Source organism: Pseudorca crassidens, chromosome X (assembly GCF_039906515.1).
Source record: "Pseudorca crassidens isolate mPseCra1 chromosome X, mPseCra1.hap1, whole genome shotgun sequence".
Lineage (NCBI taxonomy): Eukaryota > Metazoa > Chordata > Mammalia > Artiodactyla > Delphinidae > Pseudorca > Pseudorca crassidens.
This window is the reverse complement of record NC_090317.1, coordinates 2,278,480-2,300,200: the sequence shown is the minus strand read 5'-3', so window position 1 is coordinate 2,300,200 and position 21,721 is coordinate 2,278,480. Positions and strand designations below refer to the sequence as shown.

General features: G+C 54.8%; 1 protein-coding gene and 1 long non-coding RNA gene across 3 annotated transcripts in view; one reads left to right on the top strand and one right to left on the bottom strand.

Annotated features, from left to right (window-relative positions):
* Positions 1–4: 4 nt before the first annotated feature.
* On the top strand, positions 5–2,488 carry LOC137217128 (uncharacterized). The gene is made up of 2 exons (XR_010940015.1): positions 5–908; positions 1,528–2,488. It is a non-coding gene; the product is annotated as an uncharacterized lncRNA (long non-coding RNA).
* MECP2 (methyl-CpG binding protein 2) overlaps positions 2,011–21,721 on the bottom strand; it is a 62,043-nt gene continuing 42,332 nt past the window's right edge. The window contains exons 1-3 of one of the 2 annotated variants that reach the window (XM_067723583.1): positions 13,256–13,343; positions 11,924–11,978; positions 2,011–11,814 (exon numbers count right to left, since the gene is read on the bottom strand). In XM_067723583.1, coding sequence (XP_067579684.1) covers positions 10,895–11,686 — 792 coding nt within the window. In that variant the 5' untranslated portion in view covers positions 11,687–11,814; positions 11,924–11,978; positions 13,256–13,343 and the 3' untranslated portion in view covers positions 2,011–10,894. Of the gene's footprint in view, positions 11,979–13,255; positions 13,607–21,721 lie in introns of those variants that run through there. The other variant, XM_067723582.1, reaches the window with a different exon arrangement.

The following is a 21,721-nucleotide window of genomic DNA, read 5'->3' as shown; positions in this document are numbered from 1 at the left end:
GCGGGAGGCTGTGGAGAGTGGTCAAGAGATCCAGGTGGGACAGGGTCAGATGGTGTCACACGAAGGCTCCCCGGCTGACTCCCCTCAGCTGGCCGTGAGGCTGGGTGCAGGAAGAACGGTCTGGAAGCTCAGAGCATCTCCACCCACCTCCTGGGCCCTGGATCCCATCTTTTCCGCTCCTTCAGGAACCTGCTCCAGCGATTGTTAGGTCTTTGCAGTACCTGCCATCTTTCCTTCTTCGCTGGCTCCTTCCCACTAGCACATACAACGTGTTTACATGTCTTAGAAACAGGCTTTCAGCTCTGGCTGTCCCTCCTCTCCTGTCACACGTGAGGACGGCAGGCTCCGGCTGCTCCCACTCTCTTTTCTGAAGCAGGCACCAAGCTCCGTTCCCGGCCTGACGTCTCCCCACCTTCGTCCCACCAGGCTCTGCAGCCGCTGACGTCTCTGGACTCTCTGTTCCCTACCCTGCTGCTGCAGCCACCATTTTCCTGTCACCCCCCTGAACTTCTCTGGAGTCCGTCTCTTCCCCGCAGGCCCACTGCCCCCTACTACCTCCTGCCTAGATGAACCTAGATCAACTGGCTTCCCAGAGGCTTCCCTGCCTCATCTCTGCCTGAGGGGCCTTCCTTAGGGACAAATCACTCCACACCGACTTCCTGCTTAAGACCGTCCCTCGGTTCCCGAAGCCCTCCGATGGGATCCCGGCTTTTCCGCACGGCCTCCACCGTTGTCACGATGTGGCCCCTTCCTGCCCACCTCTGTCTGGCTCTTTGCACACATCAGCAGCCTTAAGCCATCCAGAACTCCTTGGGGTTCCAAGAATGCGCCGCGGCTCCCGCACCCACGAGTTTGCACCTATAGCTCCGTGGCCCTCACGCGAAGGTGGAGCTCAAGCAGCTCCTCAGGTAGGAGCTGGGTTGAGAGCCCCCGGGCCCCTCGGGCGGAGCTGCCCTCAGCCCCTGCTACGCCTGGTATCCCTGGTGCGTCCTTCTTCAGCCTCGGCACTCACCTGCCTCCCCCACCAGATGGGGGAAGACCCCCCCCAGAGCGGTAAGGGTGGCTTCCTCTTTTGTCTCTCCAACTGGATGCACGCTTGAAAGGCAGCAGGTCTTCCCTGGCCACCCCCCTTGCCCTCTGGATCCTGACCCCAGAGGGCTACTACCCCCCTCCCCGCCCCCAGGCTGTCCATCCACAGACTTATTTAAGGCTCTTTCCAGAAAACAGGTCCGCCCAAGATGGGCCTCCGTTGCAGCCTCTTCCTAGAAGCTGCAGCCAACGCCGGCCACTCCCAAAGAGGAGGCCAGCCACACCCTGAGCCCCAGTGGCTTCCCACGGGGACAGCCCTTACCGAGAGTACCAAGCCGAGGATGGGAAATTATTGGGCACGCACACACTGAGGGAACAGGCACTTGCTCGGTCCTACTTGCTCACTGCTGGACTGCAGCTCCTGGGACAGCCCTGGCACCCGAGGGATGCTCAGTATGCACACGGGGCGAATTTCAACCCTTCGTTTTAATGTTCCAGGCCAGGACTGTCTAGTGCTCCTCCTAGTAGGTGTGTCCACATGTGCCTGTGATTCTGGACTCTGAGCACCTGTCATCCGCTCCAGGCCATCGACAGCCTGATGGAGGACGGCTGTGGGGATGCCGCCAGCTCCTGAGCGCCCACAGCCTCACGGGAAGCCAGGGAACACGGGCAGCCGGAGCCAGGTCAGCAGAGGCCATGGGAGGGTCTCAGGCAGGAGGCGCCAGAGGAGTCGGAGCTGGGGGTGAGGGGATGGGGGGTTTCCAAAAGCACCTTGGCACATCCAGGACGAGGGGATGGCCCTGCCCTGGCCCTCGGGGAGCCCCGAGAGGGGCCGGTGCGGGGCGCAGGCTGCCTTTTCCTCCCGTGGCCGCCCCCGAAAGCGGCTGGCTTCTGCGTGTTCGGGGACAGCCAGAGTGGATCAGGAAATGCACCACCGTGCTGTCCTAGGAGCTGTCTGATAATGAAAGCCCAGACCTGGAGTCACTTTCACAGAGAGATTTATCGAGAATGCTAACAGCACAGGATACAGTACTTCCCAACAAAAGGTGCGAACGCGTCACTTAGAAAGGCATGCTGAGTATTCTTGGCTTTCACACGTATTAAAAAACTTACAAAAATAAAATAAAACTGCGTGCTGCCCATCTTTTCAAATAGTAAAAGAACCTTATGAAAAAATCACTTGATTTTACAACAAAAGACACAAACGGACATTTTTATGTAAATTTATAAGGCAAACTCTTTATATAATAAATAGGTTACAGGGATTCAGTGGGGGGGGGGTGTTTTTGAAACGTATACAGGTACATTCAGACAGGTTTACTGAAATGGTACAAATTTCCTTAATAAATTGCCTTTTGTTTTTAAATATATCAGTGCTTTCAGTCATTTGGCTATACACAAAGAACCTTTTTTTGAACACTACAAAAAAGCAATCAATATTTTTTGTTTTTAAAACGACCTACTTATTTTTCTAAAGTAATTGTCCCAAAACACAAAAACTGAAGGTGAATGCGATAGAGGGCTTCTGGAGACATCTCCAGCCAAGTCTGTCCTGGGCGGCTCCCCACGCCCCACGCACACCTCTCCCGCCCTTGGTCAGGCTTCTGGGCTTCGGGGCTGGAGCCAGCTCCCTCTGCACAGGGCGACCTGTGTCCCTGCGACTCAGGAGGGGGCAGCAACCCTGCCTGGTTCTTCCCGCTCCTAAGCCCCATGCACAAATGGTCACTAGGGTCAGCACTGTCCTTGCCTTTCAGAGGAGGGGCCCCCCGGGCGCTAAGGGAGCACGCGTCTGTCCCTGTTCCATCAGCCCTAAACAATGGGAGGTAAACGGCTTCTTTGAGGAGGATCGGGTTTTGCCATGAAACAAGAAGGGGGTTTCTCATGTCCAAATTTTGCTGGGGATCGGATGACAGTAAAGGGAGTGCGCCCCCCTCCACCATCATCTTCTCGTCCAGGAAAGCAGGGGAATCGAGAGGTCACGTTAGTGTCGTGCACTGCGGGATGGGGTGGGATGTGATGATGGTGCCCTGAACAGTAATGCCCACCCTTAACAGTAATGCCCTGTCAACATACACCTGACCTGTGGCCACGGTGGAGGTCTCCAGGGAGATGGCCATCCTCTAGCTGAGCCCCGCCCCTCAGGCCCACCCCAGCCTTCTCCCACTGAGGCGAGGTTGGCTCTGCTCACACCCCTCCTGGCTCCCCTTGCAAGAACATCAACCTTGTCTGTCCTTAAAAAAAAATAATGATGCTAATAACCTGGCGTGGGGGCGGTGCGCAAAAGAATTCACTGAGTGGAACAAAACCTGGTTTTGCTCTGACTTTGCAAATGGCAGCACGTCAGCTATTCGGTCCGTTGGCTTTAGGCTTAACTTCTTTGGGTGGCTTCTGGCTGATCTGGGCAGGGGTTCTGTCTTTGGATCTCCCCTCCTGGGGAGAAAGGACAGACCCTCTCCTCTCAGTTACCATCCCCTCCCTCCGAATTCTTTTGTTTGTAAAGAAAAGGTGTCTAGAAGCATTTGTCTCTGGAACAATTACTTTAAACATGGTTACAATACAGACTTCAGTTCAAACACAGAAGAGATTTACTTCGCAAAGTTCCTTTCACCCACCAAAAATTACACAAATATAAGCCTCAACACCACAGTTAAGAGGACCAGTAGAGAGAACCTCATGTTTGGAACACAAAAGGAGAAATAAAAACCAAACCAAACCCAAACAGAAAAACCCCAGAGAGACGAGGGGAGCGTGGAGGAGGAGGGGGAGGAGCGCAAACACAGCACACGTTACAGTGTCCGGGTACACGGAGCCCAGCGCGAGGAGAGGGCTCGGCACACACTGAGTAACAGTCCTGGTGATATTTGGTCATGTATTCATCAACTACTGACTCTGGAGCGGCTGTTATTGATTGAAGCAGTGACAACTCAAACGGAAAAGGAGGCCTTGGTAGCAAGGGAAGGAGCAGGCTTCGAGTTCTGCAAGCCTTTTGCACTCCACCGTCCAGCTCCCCAGAAACACTGAACTGGGTGGGCCCTGCTGCGTCGGGCGGGCAGGGCGAGAGGTCACCGGGTGAGGCTAACTCGGCGCTGATTTCAGATCTCGGGCAGAAAGCATATGCGCGCAGATAACGCGGACACCCACCTGCGAGGCCGGACAGCAGCGGCGGCAGCCTCCTCTGCCCCCGGCCCCGGGCTGGGTGGGAGAGCAGGCAGGGACCCACCGCTAATACTGAACGAAGGCGGGGGCGAGCCCCCAGGCCGGGCCCGGAAGCTGCCCCTGCCCAGGTCCCCCGAGGGGCCCGAGGGGAGCCTGGCCACCCAAAGGGCCTACGAGTGTTTCTCTTTTGGATTCAGGCCTCAGAAGTAAGTAATGATGCGGGGAGGGAAGCTTTTGGCCCTGGTGATTATAATGCTCTCTGCTTTGGAAGAACAAGTTTCTGGATTTATTTTTTTTTGGTGTTTTTAATTACTTAAAAAAAATGATCAAAAAGAACTGTTACGGCTAAACTCTCTAGCAGATATTGCTCATTAAGAATTACAAAAGCAAATGCAATTACTCATAGGTTGGAGGAGAAGAGGAAGGGACATTTCTGGAGTCTTCGCTACCTCCTGGAGGGGACCCACTGAACCTCACGTGTGGTTCTGGGGTCCCTGGTGTTCTACCTGGTACGGCTCACACTTTCAGAGACAAGACACGGCCTTCTGCCTCCCCTCCAGCCCCCAGACTCGGCAGAGCGGGGGCCCTGCCGGTGGGGAGGCCTGCTGAGCCGGCTCTCCACATACCATCACTCGGACTGGGTCGCTGGAAGGCGTGGGGGGACCAGGCCACCCCCATGGACTCCAGCTGCCCCACCCAGAGATCGAAGGGGACCAGGCAGTGCCATTCCGGGCTTTGCCAGAGCCAGGGAGCACTCTTGCACCCACCCACTGAAATGAGCCGTCCCGCAGTGGCACCCTGGAGCCTCTCTCACAAGCTCGGGAGAAACAGTGCAAAACCCGGTGCTGCCCGGAGCCTCCTTCACTCGGCACTGGGAAGCCCTTGAAAGAAGCGAGGAAAGACCACAGATCTGCTTGGACCGAAGTGACCAGCAGACGGATTTGTCGGTTTTTTTTTGTTTTTTGTTTTTGGTTTTTTTTTTTTGTTTGTTTTTGTTTTTGTTTTTTTGTGTTTTTTTTGTTTTTGTTTTTAAAATTTTCCCTTGTCCTATGCTATGGTTATCAGAAATATTGTAATTAAGCAACAGGTATAATTTTAACAGGTCTTCTTTTGTGTGTGGAGCCACAAGCAAAATGAGTTTATAACTGTGCAATATACAGATATATATATATAAAACTTCAACTGCTTTGTGTGTCTAGTCGGTGCATTAAATAAAAGGGACAGAAGAACTTAAAGCAAAACTAAAAGGCAAAACAAAAGCCCAGGATAGAAGAGACCAAGCAGGTCTATGCGTATAGTCTATAAGATACTGGATATAATCAGGGTCACCAGGAAGAACAGCTTTGTCACTTGACACACAAACACTGTGGGGAGAGGAACTACCAGTGGGCAGGGGCCAAAGCTTGTGGCCTTTTGATTTCATTTTCTCTCACTGCTGAGCAGGACCTGAGGAAAGGGAAGATAGAGGGGGACCCAGCACAGCAAAGGTAACTTGCAAGTTTCCCAAACGTTCTGAAACTCAAAGCTGGATTTCCCTCCGTGAGGGTCCTCGCCCCCGCCCTCCCTCTGCCCCGGGGGCGCTTGCGGGTGAGGGGCGAGGGGGCACACCCCTTCACCCAGGCCCCAAGAAGAGCAGAGCCGGGGGCTGTCCTTGGGGGCAGGCTGCACCGCAGGCAGAGGCTGGGGAAGAGACATCACCCTAGTTAGAACTTCTTTTTCCTGACAAATCAGCACTTGGGGTAGGCTCTGCGGAAATCAGAAAGGAGCAAGGAACAGGTGGTGCCGGGTAGCGAGAAGGTCACGGGCCTTCGGATTCACTGGTGAGCACTCTCCTTCCTTCCCACACCCAGAGCTGGGCTCCTGCAGCTTTGCAACAGGCAGGCCTTCTCCCAGGACCGGTTGGCAGCTGAGCCCTCAGGGACTGCTACCCACGGAGAGACGGGCTCTCCAGTGACACGAGGGCCCTAAGGCTCAGATCCAGCAGTTTCAGGCCGGATTCCCCTTCACCCGCAGCACTTGCCACACGTTAGGCCAGGCTCCAAGTACTGTTAGATCAGCGTTTCTGCAAAAGCTTGCTCTTATTCATTCAGACATCGAAATGTAGTTTCCTGCTAAATGTTTTTTTAGGTCTTCCTTCTGAATTGTCGACAAGGGGTTTCAGTGTTCACTTTTTTTCCCCTTTAACATGGAACTTTAGACCCTGGGGGAGGCAGTATCCTAGAGAATTGTTAACCATTACACTATGTTTTCTGAAGATTGATAGAGTTTCTAAAAGAGAAAGAAGCAAAAACCGAGACTCAACAAACCCCTCGAGTGGACGGGTTCACGGATGAAGAGAAGTGAGATGGGGCCCTTGCAGAGAGCAGCTAAGAGCCAGAACACGACGTGGCGGGGCCATCGGGCAAGAGAGCAGGGGCTCTACTACTAGGCCTGGTAACGTGGCCGTGCTCCCCCCCACCCCGGGGCCACTGGCCGGGACTCAGGGGACTGGCTAGGCCAATGCACACAGGGCTCTAGAGAGAGCTTACTTCCCGAGGTCTGGATGGCCTGGGCCACCTGTGTGGGAAACTCGCATCAGGAAACAATTTGGGGCCACAACCCTGCTAGCGATGGCTGGACAAAGCTAGAGCTGGTATCTGTGACCTCCCCTGGCCCCGTCACCCTAGAGAGCCTGGCAGGAACGCTCCGGAAAGGGGGCACAGAGCTCAGCTGCCAGGCTCCACTTGGGTTCCAGGAGATCCAGGTGGCCACACCTGGTGGATTCACTTCACACCCTCTGTTCCCTCCTGGGCTTGAGCTGCTTATTAAAAGTTACTTAAAATCCAGAGGTCCCGTCAGCTAAGGAAACTCCTTTCCCACTGGTTTGTTTGTTTCTGGCTAGTACCCTCCTTCACGATGGCCATCACGACGATGACAAGCTAGGCAGAGGGGCAAGCGACCACGTGGGGCTGTTCCAGGTCCCACCGCCACCATTTGTGGCCTCTAGCCTGGAATGCCACTGCTGGACAAGACTGGTGCCGGCACCGGCATGGGGTCTCAGGAGTAGAAGTCAGGTGCTGGCTGTGGCCGTTCCGGCGTCCCCGGGCCACCACCACGGCTTCCACTTTCTGGGGAGCTGAGGGGATGGGGCCCTTGGCTAGTTTGGCACTGACGGACTAGGGGCCGTGGCATTTCTGAGTGTCTCCTGTGCCTTTCGATACGGGAGTACAGCAGCAGCGGAAGGAGCTGAACTGGATGGAGCCTGGCTGTGGCCCAGTGTCCCCAGCTCACTGCAGTGTCAAGGCCAGCAACTACACTGGTTAGGACAAGCCCACCAATGGGCGGGGCGGGGCTGGGCCGGGCACGGTGGGAGGAGCTTGAGGACACACAGAATTCCATCAGGTGAGGAGGTAGTCACTAATAACCAGAATGAGGGCCGGGGAGACCGAATGTGACTCTGACCTAGCCCACGGGTGTCTGAAAGCTGTCGGTCAATTCCTGCCTTCTTTACACAGTCCCTAAGAGATGGCCCCCGATCTTCATGGTCTTCAAGTACACACAAAATCGAGGTCACACCCCCAAATTGGGCCAGACACAGCTGGTGAGAATTCCGTGGCTTAGGCCTTCCCTCCAACCTCCTGTCAACCTGACTCCAGGACAGAGGTGGTATGGGAGCTTCGGGGCCCCTGCCCAAAGGTGACTCACTAGTAATGCCTTTATTTGGGGAAGAGGGAATGTGGAAGAAAGGGGGGCGGGGAGAGAAAACCCTAAGGTGCCTCAGGCGCCACCTGCAGCCTTGAAACTCTAAGGGAAGAAGCCGGGAGTGAGGAAGGCTGCAGGTCGGGCCAGGCCCAAAGAAAATGACACTTGAAACTTTGTGTTCTCGACCACCAATGCCAGTCAGCCCCAGAATGAACTGTTATGGGTGAAAGGGGGGCAATGGCAGGCCCAGCTCTCTTTTGCCCAGGACCAGATGGTACCAAGCTGATGGGGAGGCCAGCTCTTGATACTGGTCCCAGGAGCCACATTTTACTGGACGAAAAGTGTAATTAATGCCTAAAAACCTGACCGAGCAAAAGAGATGGTGCCCCACGACAAACGGGCTGGACACCGTGCTCACGTGAATAAGAGTCCTCTGGGGGTTACCAGGAGTGCGAGGCCACTGCAGGGTCAGGAGCCTTTTGTCCTTGGAGGAAGAGGGATCCCGAAGGACTCTCCCCCTACTCCGACGCCCAGCCCTTCCTGGGGAGGAGTCATAAGTGAAGCCCGGAGGGTCGACAGCAGAGCAGGTTTGGTTGTGAGACTTGCTTCTGCAGCATCAAGAAATGGATACAAAAATGCTAGAAAGGCCAGCTACGACTCCACAAACAGAACGGGGCAAACTCCCTTGCTTCTAACCACTCTGGGAGAGACAGACATGTTTTTTTCTTAAGCTACTGATTGGAACTGTCAACTATGGGTCCTGATCACTAAGGACTGGCAAGGAAGTGCTAGACGGTTTCTAAGATGTTTCACTCCTTCATGGTTACACCGCAGTGAGGAAGCCAGGGGACAGTAACTGAAATACACGAGACAACACGCACTTGACAGTTCATGGCAGCAGCTCACATGGGACGTGCTTGTGGGTGTTTCTGGAAGCATAAGACTGCTGTCTCGTTTGCTACTTTGATAAGGTACTTCTCAGTTGGACAGATTTAGATAAGAGACATCTCTGTAAACACAGAAAAGGATATACCAATATGATGAAGATATGCAGTTAGATAAGGACTTCCTGAACAGAGGGTGAAAGCACGGGATCCTGAATTGAAACTGGTCAATGAACACCCCAAAACAAGCCCAAGCCTCTACGCGCCCACGCCACAGCCCTGGTGCACACGTGGAGATGCGTGAGGTACGAGCGCACTCCGTCTCCCGCAAGCAGAGGCCACACGGGGCCCGCAGAAAAGAACCTGTGCTCTGAGGAGCAGCAGTGGGGCGTCTGCACTTGCTCTGCCTGCCGCCCCGCCCGACCACCCCGCCCCTAGCCGGGTCCGGCAGAGGCCAAGGTCAGGGCCGGGCCACTCAATGACACTGGCAGGCCACAGTGGGTCTCTGTGCTGCCCTTGGCTTCGAAATCCATATCCGGCCCAACTTCTCCCTCCCCCACTTCTGCTGAGTGGGAAGGTTGAGAAGGCCTGGGATCCGGGGTCTGACCAGGGAAGGGGACTCCTAGGAGAGCAAGACCTTGCCACTCCCTTGCCCCTCGGAGGCCGAGGCACACTAGGGCCAGGTGGATTTAGCAGAGCCTGGGGCTTCCTCAGGACTCAGAATGGGTGGGAGGGGGGCTGGGGCTGACGGCAGGAAGGCCAAGGGGGGTGAGTTCTGGGGCCCTGAGCTGACAGCGTCGGCTCAGGGTACAGTTGGGCACTGCGGCTGCCTGGAACAGAAGGGATGAGGGTGGGGGGAGGGGAAGAAATGAAAGGATGAAATGGAAGAAGGCAGAAATTGAAGGAGAGAAGAGAAACCAATCAGGAAGTCCTTATAAATTGCAGCAAACACTTAGAGTTTCGGAGCTTCGTGGGAACCCTATGTGCTGAGCCCACTTTAAAACAAGCGCAGGTATATACAGATCCAGGTAGTTGTCAACACCGTCACGTCTGGTGGCTTGAGGGACAAAGTGTCACCAATTCAAGCCAGTTTGCTCTCAGAGCGTGTTTGTTTTGAAGTGGGAACATGAAGACTCAATAGTGCAAATAGTTCTAAGCTGTCCCTAGAGGAGTTAGAATTGGAAAGTTTTGGAAGAACATTTCCCCCTCCTTCCCCCTGGCCCCTGCCCCATCTACTAAGGCTCTAACTACCAGTCACAACTGCTCTGAGCGACTAGGAATCCCTTCCGCCTGGCCTGCTGCGCTCGGCGGTCTGGAGCCTGGGCCTGCCTGCCTGGGCCTTGTCCTGCGGCCTTGGCGGCCTCTCTCTAGCGCCACCCGCGGGAGGCCAGCCCTGGGCCATCGTCTCCTCTGGCTAAGGCCAGTCTACACCCAGCAGCTCAAAGGATGACTCCTTCCTAGCCAGGCCAGAACTGGGGCGAACAGGTGCTACTTCCCCGTCCTGTGAAATGTCCTTGTCGATTTTGGATTGGGGCCGGCGTGGGGCCAGGTTTGTGCCACCACAGGTGGGATCACACGGGCTATAGCCACTGGCCATCCGCATCTTCTCTAAAGGATCCACCTGCCTCTCTTGCCTCACACCTCCTTGTCCCGACGTGGGTGGGAGTGGGCGAGGCGGGGGAGCTGGAGGCAGGGCAGGGTGGGGGGAGGAGAGCTGAGACTGGGGCGCCAACGGCACCAAAACCAGGAGTGTCCTCTCAAGTGCTCTCTGCCCCTAACGACCACGTGGGGGGGCTGGGTGGGAGGGAGGTGCAGGCGCACCCTAAGAAGCCTGGGCAACAGCTTGTCTGGTCAGTAGTATCTGCAGCAAGCCTTGTTGAAGGAGCCTAGTTTAGAAAAGTGCAAAGCTACTTCTGGCCCTGGTTAGGTCTTCAACCTGACTGTGCTTGTCGGTAAGAAAAACATCCCCAATGCTCCAACTACTCCCACCCTGAAGCCACGAAACTCTAAGTTTACTGAAAGAAAAAAAAATATTTTTTATTTCAGTTAATCGGGAAGCTTTGTCAGAGCCCTACCCATAAGGAGAAGAGACAACAGCTGCCTTTATTCTTGTTGGTTTGCTTTGCAATCCGCTCTGTGTAAAGTCAGCTAACTCTCTCGGTCACGGGCGTCCGGCTGTCCACAGGCTCCTCTCTGTTTGGCCTTGGCATGGAGGATGAGACAATGTCTTTGCGCTCTCCCTCCCCTCGGTGTTTGTACTTTTCTGTGGCCGCGGCGGCGGTCGTGAGCGCGGGCTGAGTCTTAGCTGGCTCCTTGGGGCAGCCGTCGCTCTCCAGCGAGCCTGCTCTCGGCATCTTCTCCTCTTTGCAGACGCTGCTGCTCAAGTCCTGGGGCTCGGGGGGGCTGGCGGGGGCCTCGGAGCTCTGGGGCTCCGGTGGGGGCGGGGGCGGGGGCGGGAGCAGCGGCGCGGGTGCCTTCGGGGGCTCCACGTGGTGGTGGTGGTGGTGGTGCTCCTTCTTGGGGGGCGAGGAGGCGCTGCCGCTGCGCCCCTTGGGGCTGCTCTCCTTGCTTTTCCGCCCGGGGCTCTTGCAGGTCTTCAGTCCCTTCCCGCTCTTCTCGCCAAGGGTGGACACCAGCAGGGGCTTCACCACCTCCTTCACCTCGATGCTCACCGTCTCCCGGGTCTTGCGCTTCTTGATGGGCAGCACGGTCTCCTGCACAGACCGGATGGAAGACTCCTTCACGGCTTTCTTCTTGGCCTCGGCGGCGGCAGCCGCCACCACACTGCCCGGCTTTCGGCCCCGTTTCTTGGGAATGGCCTGGGGGTCAGCCTCAGCTTTTCGCTTCCGGCCGGGGCGTTTGATAACCATGACTTGGGCCGACGTGGTGGCCCCACCCCCTTCGGCCTTGCTGCCCGGCGAAGCTTGGAAAGGCATCTTGACGAGCAGCTTCCCGGGACTTTTCTCCAGGACCCTTTTCACCTGCACGCCCTCTGATGCTGCTGCCTTGGGTCTCGTGGTGCCGCTCCCTTTGGGGCGTCCCCGGCCTCTGCCAGTTCCTGGAGCTTTGGGAGATTTGGGCTTCTTAGGTGGTTTCTGCTCTCGCCGGGAGGGGCTCCCTCTCCCAGTTACCGTGAAGTCAAAATCATTAGGGTCCAGGGAGGTGTCGCCTACCTTTTCGAAGTATGCAATCAGCTCCACTTTAGAGCGAAAGGCTTTTCCCTGGGGACTGTGGGAACAAACGGAGAGACACAAAGAATAATCAGAAGCTTCCACAGCCATGTCAGAGATGGGGCAGAGGAGAAGGTGGTGGCAAACCCTCTGACAGGAGACATTCTGCAACTGGCATGCCCGACGATACAGCTGAACAAGAGTCACATTTAAGAAAAGCTGAGATGAGCTAAAACTAGGGAGCTGCGGCCTCGGTTACACAGGAAGCAATCGGGTTGCCCAACGGCCGTGGGCGCCCACGAGGCCTGCTCTGGTGCCAGAACGGCTTGGTGCTGACTGGATGCCCACGAGCAGCTGCCTGCCACCAAGCTCCTCTGGCCCCCAAAGGGGTCTGGCCTGGGGACCCTGTCTAGCTGTCAGGCTAACTCGGGTACGCTGCTTAGCCTCTTTTGGAATCAGTTTCCTCATCCGTCAGTAGGATAACGCTTTGCTCACCTTTTTCTGAGTTGCTGGAATTAAATGAGGCTGTCTGAAAGCAGCCTTTGAAAACTGCTAACCTTTCTGGAACCATCTAAGGGGAAGAACTGAAATGCACGCATTCACACTTGTCCTCTGAAGCTCTGGCTTCGAAGTTACTCTGTTTCAACAGGTAACACCCGACGACCAGCCCACAGCTGGACAAAGGCCCAAGGGACAGTGGGAAAGGCACACGGAGCCCATCTGGGTCTCTCCCCAGAGGCCCTATCAGAGAGCCCATCTGTCCCAACATGATTCACAGAGCAGACTGAGCCCTATGAACTCCTGTTTCTTTGGGTTCATGACGCAATGTCAGAGAAGTACTGTCCCAGAAAGAAGAGGTTAACAGGTTCTGAGGAGGGCCCCTCAGCTGGGAGATGGCAGCGAGCCCAGGGAGCTCCCTTGCATCCCCAGCCCAGGCCAGTGTGCACGGCAGGACCTTGCGTCCTCACTGCTTCCCAGGCGGCCTCTCCTGGTGCCCTCACTGAGGCCCTGGGTAGGCCCTACTGCTATTCCAGCTCCAGATGAGGCCTTGACGGCAGGTGCGGAAAGCCACACTCTGCTACCCCGGGCACATCTCATTCAGGGCAGTGACCTACGTACGCGGTCATTCCAAGCATACCTGGTCGCGCCCGCAAGCAGTGGTCACTACTGAAGCCCCTGACCCGAGGTGGGGTTATGCACACACATTTTCCTGATCAAGGAGCAGCAAAGAGCTACCACTCCAAGGGGTCCCCATCAGTTTTTCAGCACCGGTCCCTGACCCCCCGCCCACCCGGCCCTCCCCGCTCTGTAGAAACAGGAGTCACCCTTACTTACTTGATCAAATACACATCATACTTCCCAGCGGAGCGGCCAGATTTCCTTTGCTTAAGCTTTCGGGTCCAACCTTCAGGCAGAGTGGGGTCGTCGTACATGGGTCCCCGGTCGCGAATGATGGAGCGCCGCTGTTTGGGGGAGGCCGAAGCTTCCGGCACGGCTGGGGCCGAGCCCGACCCTTCCGAGGTCTCTGCTTTACCTGCCTCTGCCGGCTCAGCAGAGCGGTGGGCCGCTGGCTGCAGGGGCTCATGCTTGCCCTCTTTGTCTTCTTTCTTATCCTTCTTCACCTTTTTAAACTTCAAAGGTTTATCCTTCAGGCCCTGGAGATCCTGTTCTTCTGACTTTTCTTCCCTGAAGTATTAAACGAGTATGTAAGTATCACGGAGAACACACTGGTTTGCAGAAACAGTGAGCAACAGCAGGCCCCGGGCGCCCCAGCGTGGGCAGGGCCCTGAGAGAGGGGCTGCCCTGCCAGTGCTCGCCCAGATCCAGATGCCCTTCCCCTGCACACATCATTTTAGAGCCCCTGGGCTGCTGACGGCGATGGCCCACCGCACCCTACCTGCGCCGCGGCCTGAGTCCCACTCCTAGCATGCCTGCACTGAGAAGGTGACTTCTCAGTGTTACGAGCTGTGCCCGAGGGCCTCCGTGTATGACGGATGACAAGAGGCCCTCCTCGACTGCCGGAGAGGGACCTACCCACCAAAATGGAGGGGGGCTCCTCGTCACGAAGGACTGGCTTGGCTGTTACTACAGCTTCTGTGTTTTGGGTTTTCTCAAACGTGTGCTCAGTAAAAACAGCACAGTACAACTTGCTGACGGGAACAGTCCAACAGTGCCCCTTGGGCGGTGGCGCAGAGCACAGCGCTGTGGAAAAACACGCAGATTCGGAGCCAGCCAACCTGAGCTCAAATGCTGACTTTGCCATTTTCAAACGCGACCTGAGCAAGTGAGCTCAGCATCCCGTGCCTCGGTCTCCTCATCTCAACAATGGGTCAACACCCCAGAGGGAGAAGAGTCACAAAGGCGTTGTATAAACACTGGCGGACGTGGGTAACCAGACACTGATGCCCAGGGTTCTGGCATGAGAAGAGGAGCAATCCCAGGTCGGGGAGCCTTTATCACCAGACGCTCCTGACGACACAGGGCCTTGGCCTTGGCCGATGGGATGGAAGGGCAGAGAGAACGGAAAGGTGCAGAAGAACACGCTCCTCATTCCAGGGCGGGCACCTCCTCATTCCTTCATGCCAACAGAACAGCTCCTTCCCTATGCTTCTGTCCCACCCGGTAGGGTCCCCTCCTCGTGTACTTCGGCAATGGTCACTGTGAGGCCCCGGGATCAGGGTCTGGCCATGATGCGCTCATGGCCAGGCCAAGAGGGCAAGAACACTACCCGGGCCAGGGAGGCTTGGAAGAAGAATCGTGGGCTCGGAATCAGGCACCTGAGAAGCCCGCAGTTAGCAGCTCATCTCATCCGGGAAAAGAGCCAGACTCCTCTGTCCTTCAGATCTCAGTCCCAGAGCTGCCTGGGCCCACGCGGCTCACGTCGGCCCACCCCAAGTGACTGCCCTTCTTGGCCAAACCGCGGAGACCGCAACAAAGGCACCACGGCGTGCCCTGGCAACCAGACTCCAATGACGTGGCTAAGTCACCAGTGGTGAGTTCGCACCAGGAACACTCAGGTCAGGCATATGGGGAGACAGGGTGTGGGGAGGGCGCGCCCCGACCTCCTCCCTATCCTGGCTCCGCCTCCAGAAGTTTAGGGCCCCGAGTGTGAGCTCTAGCACACAGCTGACTTTCTAATTCTCCAGGCTTAGCTCCTTGATGGGAGATGAGGAAGAGCCATGGGCAGCTCCATGCAGCCCGCAGCCCACTGTCACCACGGGAACCTGGGCAGTCCCGAGCCCGAGAAAAACACTGCACCGATGGCAAAGGCTGGCTTCTTGAGAGCCCTCATCTGCACTCCCCTGATAATTTAACTACGGTGAAGTCAAGCACAAACCACACGCCCCAGGAATGCCTCTTAGGTACAAGCAAGGGTGCCGATGCCATCTAGGGCCAGCCCTTCTAGAAACCTACCCTGAAGAGACACCCACAGAAATGCAAAACAACAGATGCCCGATGTTACTGGCGACAACATTCTTTTCATCAGCTCAAGACTGTGGCCAAGCCAGACGGCCGCCGCCAGAGACCTGCTGGGCAGACGCCGACGTGCGCACCACGGAGAGCCGGGCGGCCCGAACCATGAGTGAGGGACCCCCAGGACCTCCTGTGAGGGGAACACCGTACACTGTAGGCAGCCCTCTGGGGGAGAAAAGAAGGGGACTTTAGGAAGCAGATGGCAAAAACGAAGGGAATCAGTCCTGGCACAGGGTAGGCAGGACCAAGGTGAGGACAGGAGTGAGGCAAGACCTCGCCGGGTGTGTCAAACCAGAATTTCAATTTCTGAATCATGTAAAAGTTTACATAACCAAAACCAAAATGAAAACAAAAGGGAACAGAAGGGAACATGCCTAGCATCCACGGAGGGGAACCAGGCTAGCCTGGGGAAAAGTGGGGGCTCCAGTTCTGGGGTGGCCTGTGGGGTGGAAAGGCAGGGCAGTGCACAGGGGTGGCAGAAGGGTCAAAAGGACGTGGGTTGAAAGGGCTCCTCTGTTGGGCTACGCAGTGACCAGGTGACTGTCCAAAAGAATGAACTGATTAGAATATAGTTAAGAAAAAACCCACTTGGTGATGTTGGGGGAAGTAGAGAAAGACATAAAGGAAATGAGGGTCCAATGGGCTTAGGGGGGAAGAAGGTTCCAGGCAGCAGAGAGGCCTCGAGGGGGCACGTGGGGCTGTGTCGGGTTTTATTCTGAGTGTGATGGGATCCCTTTGGCTACTATGTGGAGAATGGCCTGCCAGGGACCTAAGTGGGCAGCAGGGAGCCTGTGGGAGGCCTCTTGGGGCGCTCTGGGCATGTGATCCAGGGCGAGGAGGGCAAGGACTGGGGACGTGACCAGGAGGTGGAGTAACAGAGCTGGCCGGTGTGGGGACGAGGGCCGGGGATGAGCTAAGGGCCATGGCCAAAGCCTGCGAGGATGGTGATGCCACCAACCGAGGATGACGAAGCCTGGGCCAGCAGCAGGGGGGAGCTACAGCCACACCCGCGTCGAGAAGCTGAAGGAGCAGCTAACACAGCACCGTAACCAGCTACACTTCAACATAAACAAACCAAAAGAAGCTCAAGGAGGGGAGAACATAGTTCTTTGGCTACAAAGTGGGGAGGCCCCTGTGCCCGGACTCTGACTTAGCCTAAATGAACTGTTTGGATTTTTAGAATTTTTTATTGTGATAAAACAGACATAACATAAAATTTACCTTTTCAACTGTTTCTAAGTATACAATAAATGAAGTTTCAATAGCACCAAACATGGGAATAAAAAGGCCTTTAACTCTGTGATTATTCTAGCTCTTTTAGATTGAAATTACTTGGGACTTCCCTGGTGGCGCAGTGGTTAAGAATCCGCCTGCCAATGCAGGGGACACGGGTTCGAGCCCTGGTCCGGGAAGATCCCACATACCGCAGAGCTACTGAGCCCGTGCGCCACAACTACTGAGCCTGCGCTCTAGAGCCTGCATGCCACAACTACTGAGCCCGCGTGCACAGAGCCTGTGCTCCGCAACAAGAGAAGCCCCCACTCGCCGCAACTAGAGAAAGCCCACACCCAGCAACGAAAACCCAATGCAGACAAAAGAAAAAAAAAATTGAAATTACTTGAAGCAACTGTGAGAATATGGTGATTTTCAATTCTGTGCATTGAGGAGCACAGAGGTGTTTGGTACTTTATTTTCTGACTGCTACTTCTCCGCTTAAAAACAAATAAAAGCCCACGAAGAAGTCTGGAAGCCATTCTGCTGGGTGTGGAGTGGAGGCAAAAATGATGGAAAACAGGTAATCCAAATGAGTTTACCCTCGGCCCAGCCACCTGCTCAGTGCCAGGGTAACCTGAGGAAGGGGGCCAGGCTGGGGTACTAGGTGAGTACTCAAGGCCCCCCACCAGGAGGATTATAGGGTTTGCTGAAACACACTTTTTCAAAGAAACCAAACAGGGACTTCCCTGGTGGTCCAGTGGCTAAGACTCTGCGCTCCCAATGCATGGGACTAGGGTTCGATCCCTGGTCAGCGAACTAAAATCCCACATGCAAGCCGCAACTAAAAGATCCTGCATGCCGCAACTAAAGATCCCGCATGCTGCAACTAAAAAGATCCCACACACCACAACTAAAAAGCCTGCGTGACACAGTGAAGATCCCATGTGCTGCAACTAAGACCTGGCTCAGCCAAATAAATAAATAAATATTAAAAAACAAAGAAGAAACCAAACAGCCCTCCAGACCGTGTATCTCTGCATGCATGTGCGCACACACACACACCTGCTGAGAGGACCGTGAGAACTGAGCACCTAGTTCTTAAGTTCACACATTTTAGAGTTGGGGGTATTCACCTGTTCAACTCTTCAGTGTTATAGGTGAAAAGAAAAGCAAGTACAACCAGACAAGGGAACCTGCCTGAGGTCATGCCTGAGCTGACGTGTGTTCATCGACTGCCCTTGCCCTGAGCCAGCCTCTGCTAAGGGCTGGGAGGCCAGGGTAGAACCAGCATCATTCTCTGGTCTTCTAGAGCTCCCAATTTCGGGGGCGGGGGTGAGGGGAGGCAACAAAGAAAGAGCATCCTCTCCTCTGTTCCAGGCACGGAGGAAGCCCAGACACAGCTGGGTGTTTAGGGCTGAGGAGGAGTGCTTATCCCAGTCCCAGGCCAACAAGGAGTGCTCGGGGCAGGCTAGACCAGGTGGGCCCGGGCCGGCACTATCAATAGCCCTATCCTGTCACCACTGTGACGCCCCTCCCTGGAGGAAGAAGCGAGTCAGGATAAGCATTCTGTGTATGCATTCTGTGTATGCATTCTGGGCCAGCCCTCGCTCTTGTCTTCCGATAGGCCTTCCCTGCTCCACGCACAGTGCATTTTGAATACGCCACCCCGCCGCTCAACCCCCCAGACAGCGTGCATCTTCCTTCCTGTCGTCTCCCTGCTCGGTGCACAGGAGCAGCGCTTAATTCTGCCAAGGGATGATCACAACGCACATGTTATGCTACCTCCGCTTCCTCTGACGGCCCCATTCCCCTGCCCATCAGCTTCAAGTAGCACGGGCCTGTTTAGCACGCAAAGCAGTAGGCCTGAGTCAGTGAGTACATGATGACTTTGGACGCCTGGGCCCCGGTGGGTCGGGGTTGGCAGGAGATGACGCCGGAGTGGTCACCGAGGGCCCAGAAAGGCAGATGGTGACGTCTACAGTGATGGAGAGGGAGGGGTCACGGAGGACAGTCATGCTGGGACGACAGGTCCCACCCAGGCTTCCACAGATCAGCTCCCAGCAACGAGGCGGACGGGTCTGCAGAGACTCCTCTTGCTGAAACTACTAAAAATGCCGGACCGAACATCTTCTAGAAGATATTACAGAGGACAGTGTTTAAAACGTCTTACCTGTACTCACAAGCTGGCCAGAAAGTAAGGAATATGCAGGCTAAAGAGGCAGGGAAGGAAGGGAGGGGTCCTGTTGACGGAGGAGGCCGGCAGAAGAGCCAGGGAGAAGGAAGAGGCCACGAGGAAACGCCTGGGAGAGTCCAAAGAGAGGGGCATCCTACACGTTGGCGGGCCTGGACTCTTCAAAATGGGCTGCGGTGTGAGGAGCAAAAGGAGACTGAAGAGACAGGACAACGAGGAGCGACTGGCTCCCTGGTCTGAAGGCGCTACAACGGCAGCAGCGGGGGGTTTGGGCAACGTGAATATGGTCGCACGTGAGCTTGATGCTGAAGCCCCCGAGTGCACGAACTGCCCCGGATGAATGCTCTGAGGAGAGCCATCCTTCAGGGCTCAGGAGCGCGATGGAGCGACTGCCAGCGGCGGCAGGGGCAACGTGTCCACAAAGGGGCAGACGACAGCAACATAACCGGAAACTGCTGCTGGACAGGAATACTTAAGAGCCGTTTCGGTCAAGCTTCCTAACAATTAAAGAGAACGCCTTCACGTTACATGAATACATTAAGAGAAAAGGCTGAAAACCTCGCAGAAGTGCCTTCTTGTAGTGGCTCAAAGAACTGCAATGTTTTCAACAGCGTTAAGCTCTGTATGGTGAAGCCGTGAGTGTGAATGAAGGTGTTGAGGTACTTCCTCGTGTTAAAAAAAAAAAAAAAAAAATCACTGCCAAAGGCAGCCTTGCCTAGGACCTGACTTCTAATATCGATGGAACAACTAATCTGTGCACTGTGTGGGGGAAATGCAGGTATCACATTGAAGCAGAAGGCCTTCACAAATCTTAAATATCTACGAAGACTGAGAGAAGGCTCTTGTGTGAAAAAAACATCATTTGGTAATTTTGCTGCTAAAACGAAAACATGAGATCAAATCCTTCCTTTGATCTAGCAAAGGAAAATGAGAGTTGCCGGAATCTTGATTTCAGGCCAAATCATTGTATCCCGAGGGGTCTGATAGCACTCATTTGACCCGAGGCTCCTGTGCATTCCAGCGGTGCAATCAGCCAACAGCTGACATGTGCAGCTGACCAGACAACTGCAGCTGAGGTGTCACTACTCAATCTCCAAGGCTTCCATATTGAAAAAGAAAAGAAAGGCCACAAAGCCAGGTGAAAGCCACAGCTAAAAGGTGTTCTTCACTTGAATCTGAATCCTGCCCCCTCCAGAGTGAGCTCTAGGAAACCTCCAGAGCACCAGCAATATCCTGACCTTTCCCAATTTCAGTCATGTTTGCATCAGGCCAATCTCAGGAGATGGAGTGTCTCAGCACCTTTCATTCCCAGTCATCCACCCCATGGAGCTACGTAAGGAGCCCAAGTACCACAATAAAGCCACGAACCGGAAGGACAGGGTGGCGGCCACTTCCCCAGGTCAATGGTCAGGAACCAGAGGAGAGACATGGCCTCCTGGCAGTGGCTGCTTCCATCCTCCAGTATGAGCTGCAGAATCGCAGAATCAAGGGGGCTTCTCTGCACGAATCAATAAACGTAGCAGCGCTTTGAGACGCCAGCTTTGGCCCCTTTAAAGATCTGAGAGAAATCAAACTGGCACTGGAAGAGGGTCTCAGTGGTCTCTGGGGAGCAAAAAAGGGGATGGGGTTCAGCTCAAAGGCTTCAATGGTGGAACCTGAAGTTTAGCGGACCCGCTCTGAATTCAGTGTATTTTTTAACACCCCAGTTTTTAGAAGATGCAAGAAACTGTCTATGTTTTGAAAAGCTAAATAAAACACAGTTCTTGCCACCCAAAGGTAGAACCCTCCCCGAATGAAGGCAATGAGCACCACACGGTAAGCCTCACCTTGAAAGCGTGAGTCTACCACACACGGGAGAGAAGAAAGTTTGAAAAAACACTGCCACCGTGGAGAACAGTCAGGCAGTTCCTCAAAAAGTTAAACGTGGAGCTCCCATGTGACCCAGCGATTCCCCTCCTAGGTATGGACCCCAGAGAGTTGAAAACAGGGACTCGAACAGATACTTGGACGCTGATGTTCATAACAGCACAGTTCACAGTAGCCAAAAGGTAGAACCAACCAACCCAAGTGTCCAGGTACACATAAATGCAGAAACAAAATGTGGTCTGGGGCTTCCCTGGTGGAGCAGTGGTTAAGAATCCGCCTGCAAATGCAGGGGACACAGGTTCAAGCCCTGGTCCGGGATGATCCCACATGCCGCGGAGCAACTAAGCCCTTGCACCACAACTACTGAGCCTGTGCTCTACAGCCTGTGAGCCGCAACTACTGAGCCCGCGCGCCTCGAGCCTGTGCTCCGCAACAAGAGAAGCCACTGCAATGAGAAGCCCACGCACCGCAACAAAGAGTAGCCCCCGCTCGCCACAGCTAGAGAAAGCCTGCACTCAGCAACAAAGATCCAACGCAGCCAAAAATAAATAAAAATAAATTTATTTAAAAAATGTGGTTCATTCATATAATGGAATGTTATTCAGCTTTAAAAAAGAAGGAAACTGGGGAATTCCCTGGCGGTCCAGTGGTTAGGACTCCATGTTCTCACTGCCAAGGGCCCAGGTTCGATCCCTGGGCCTCGGGGAACTTAAGAGCCCACAAGTCCCGTGGTGGGGCCAAAAAAAGAAAGAAGGAAACTCTGACACCTGCTATAGCATGGATGGACCTTGAATTGAAGACGTTATGCTAAGCGAAGTAAGCCACACACAGAAAGACAAACACTGTATGACTCCATTTATATGAAATGTCCAGAACAGGCAAATCCAGAGATTGAAAGTAGATTATTCATTGCCAGGGTCCGGGGGTAGTGGGTAATAGGGAACGACTCCTAATGGGTACAGGATTTTTGGGGGGGGGGGGCGGGGGGTGTAATGAAAATGTTCTGGAACTAGATAGAGGTGATGGTTGCACAACATTATGAGTGTACTAAATGC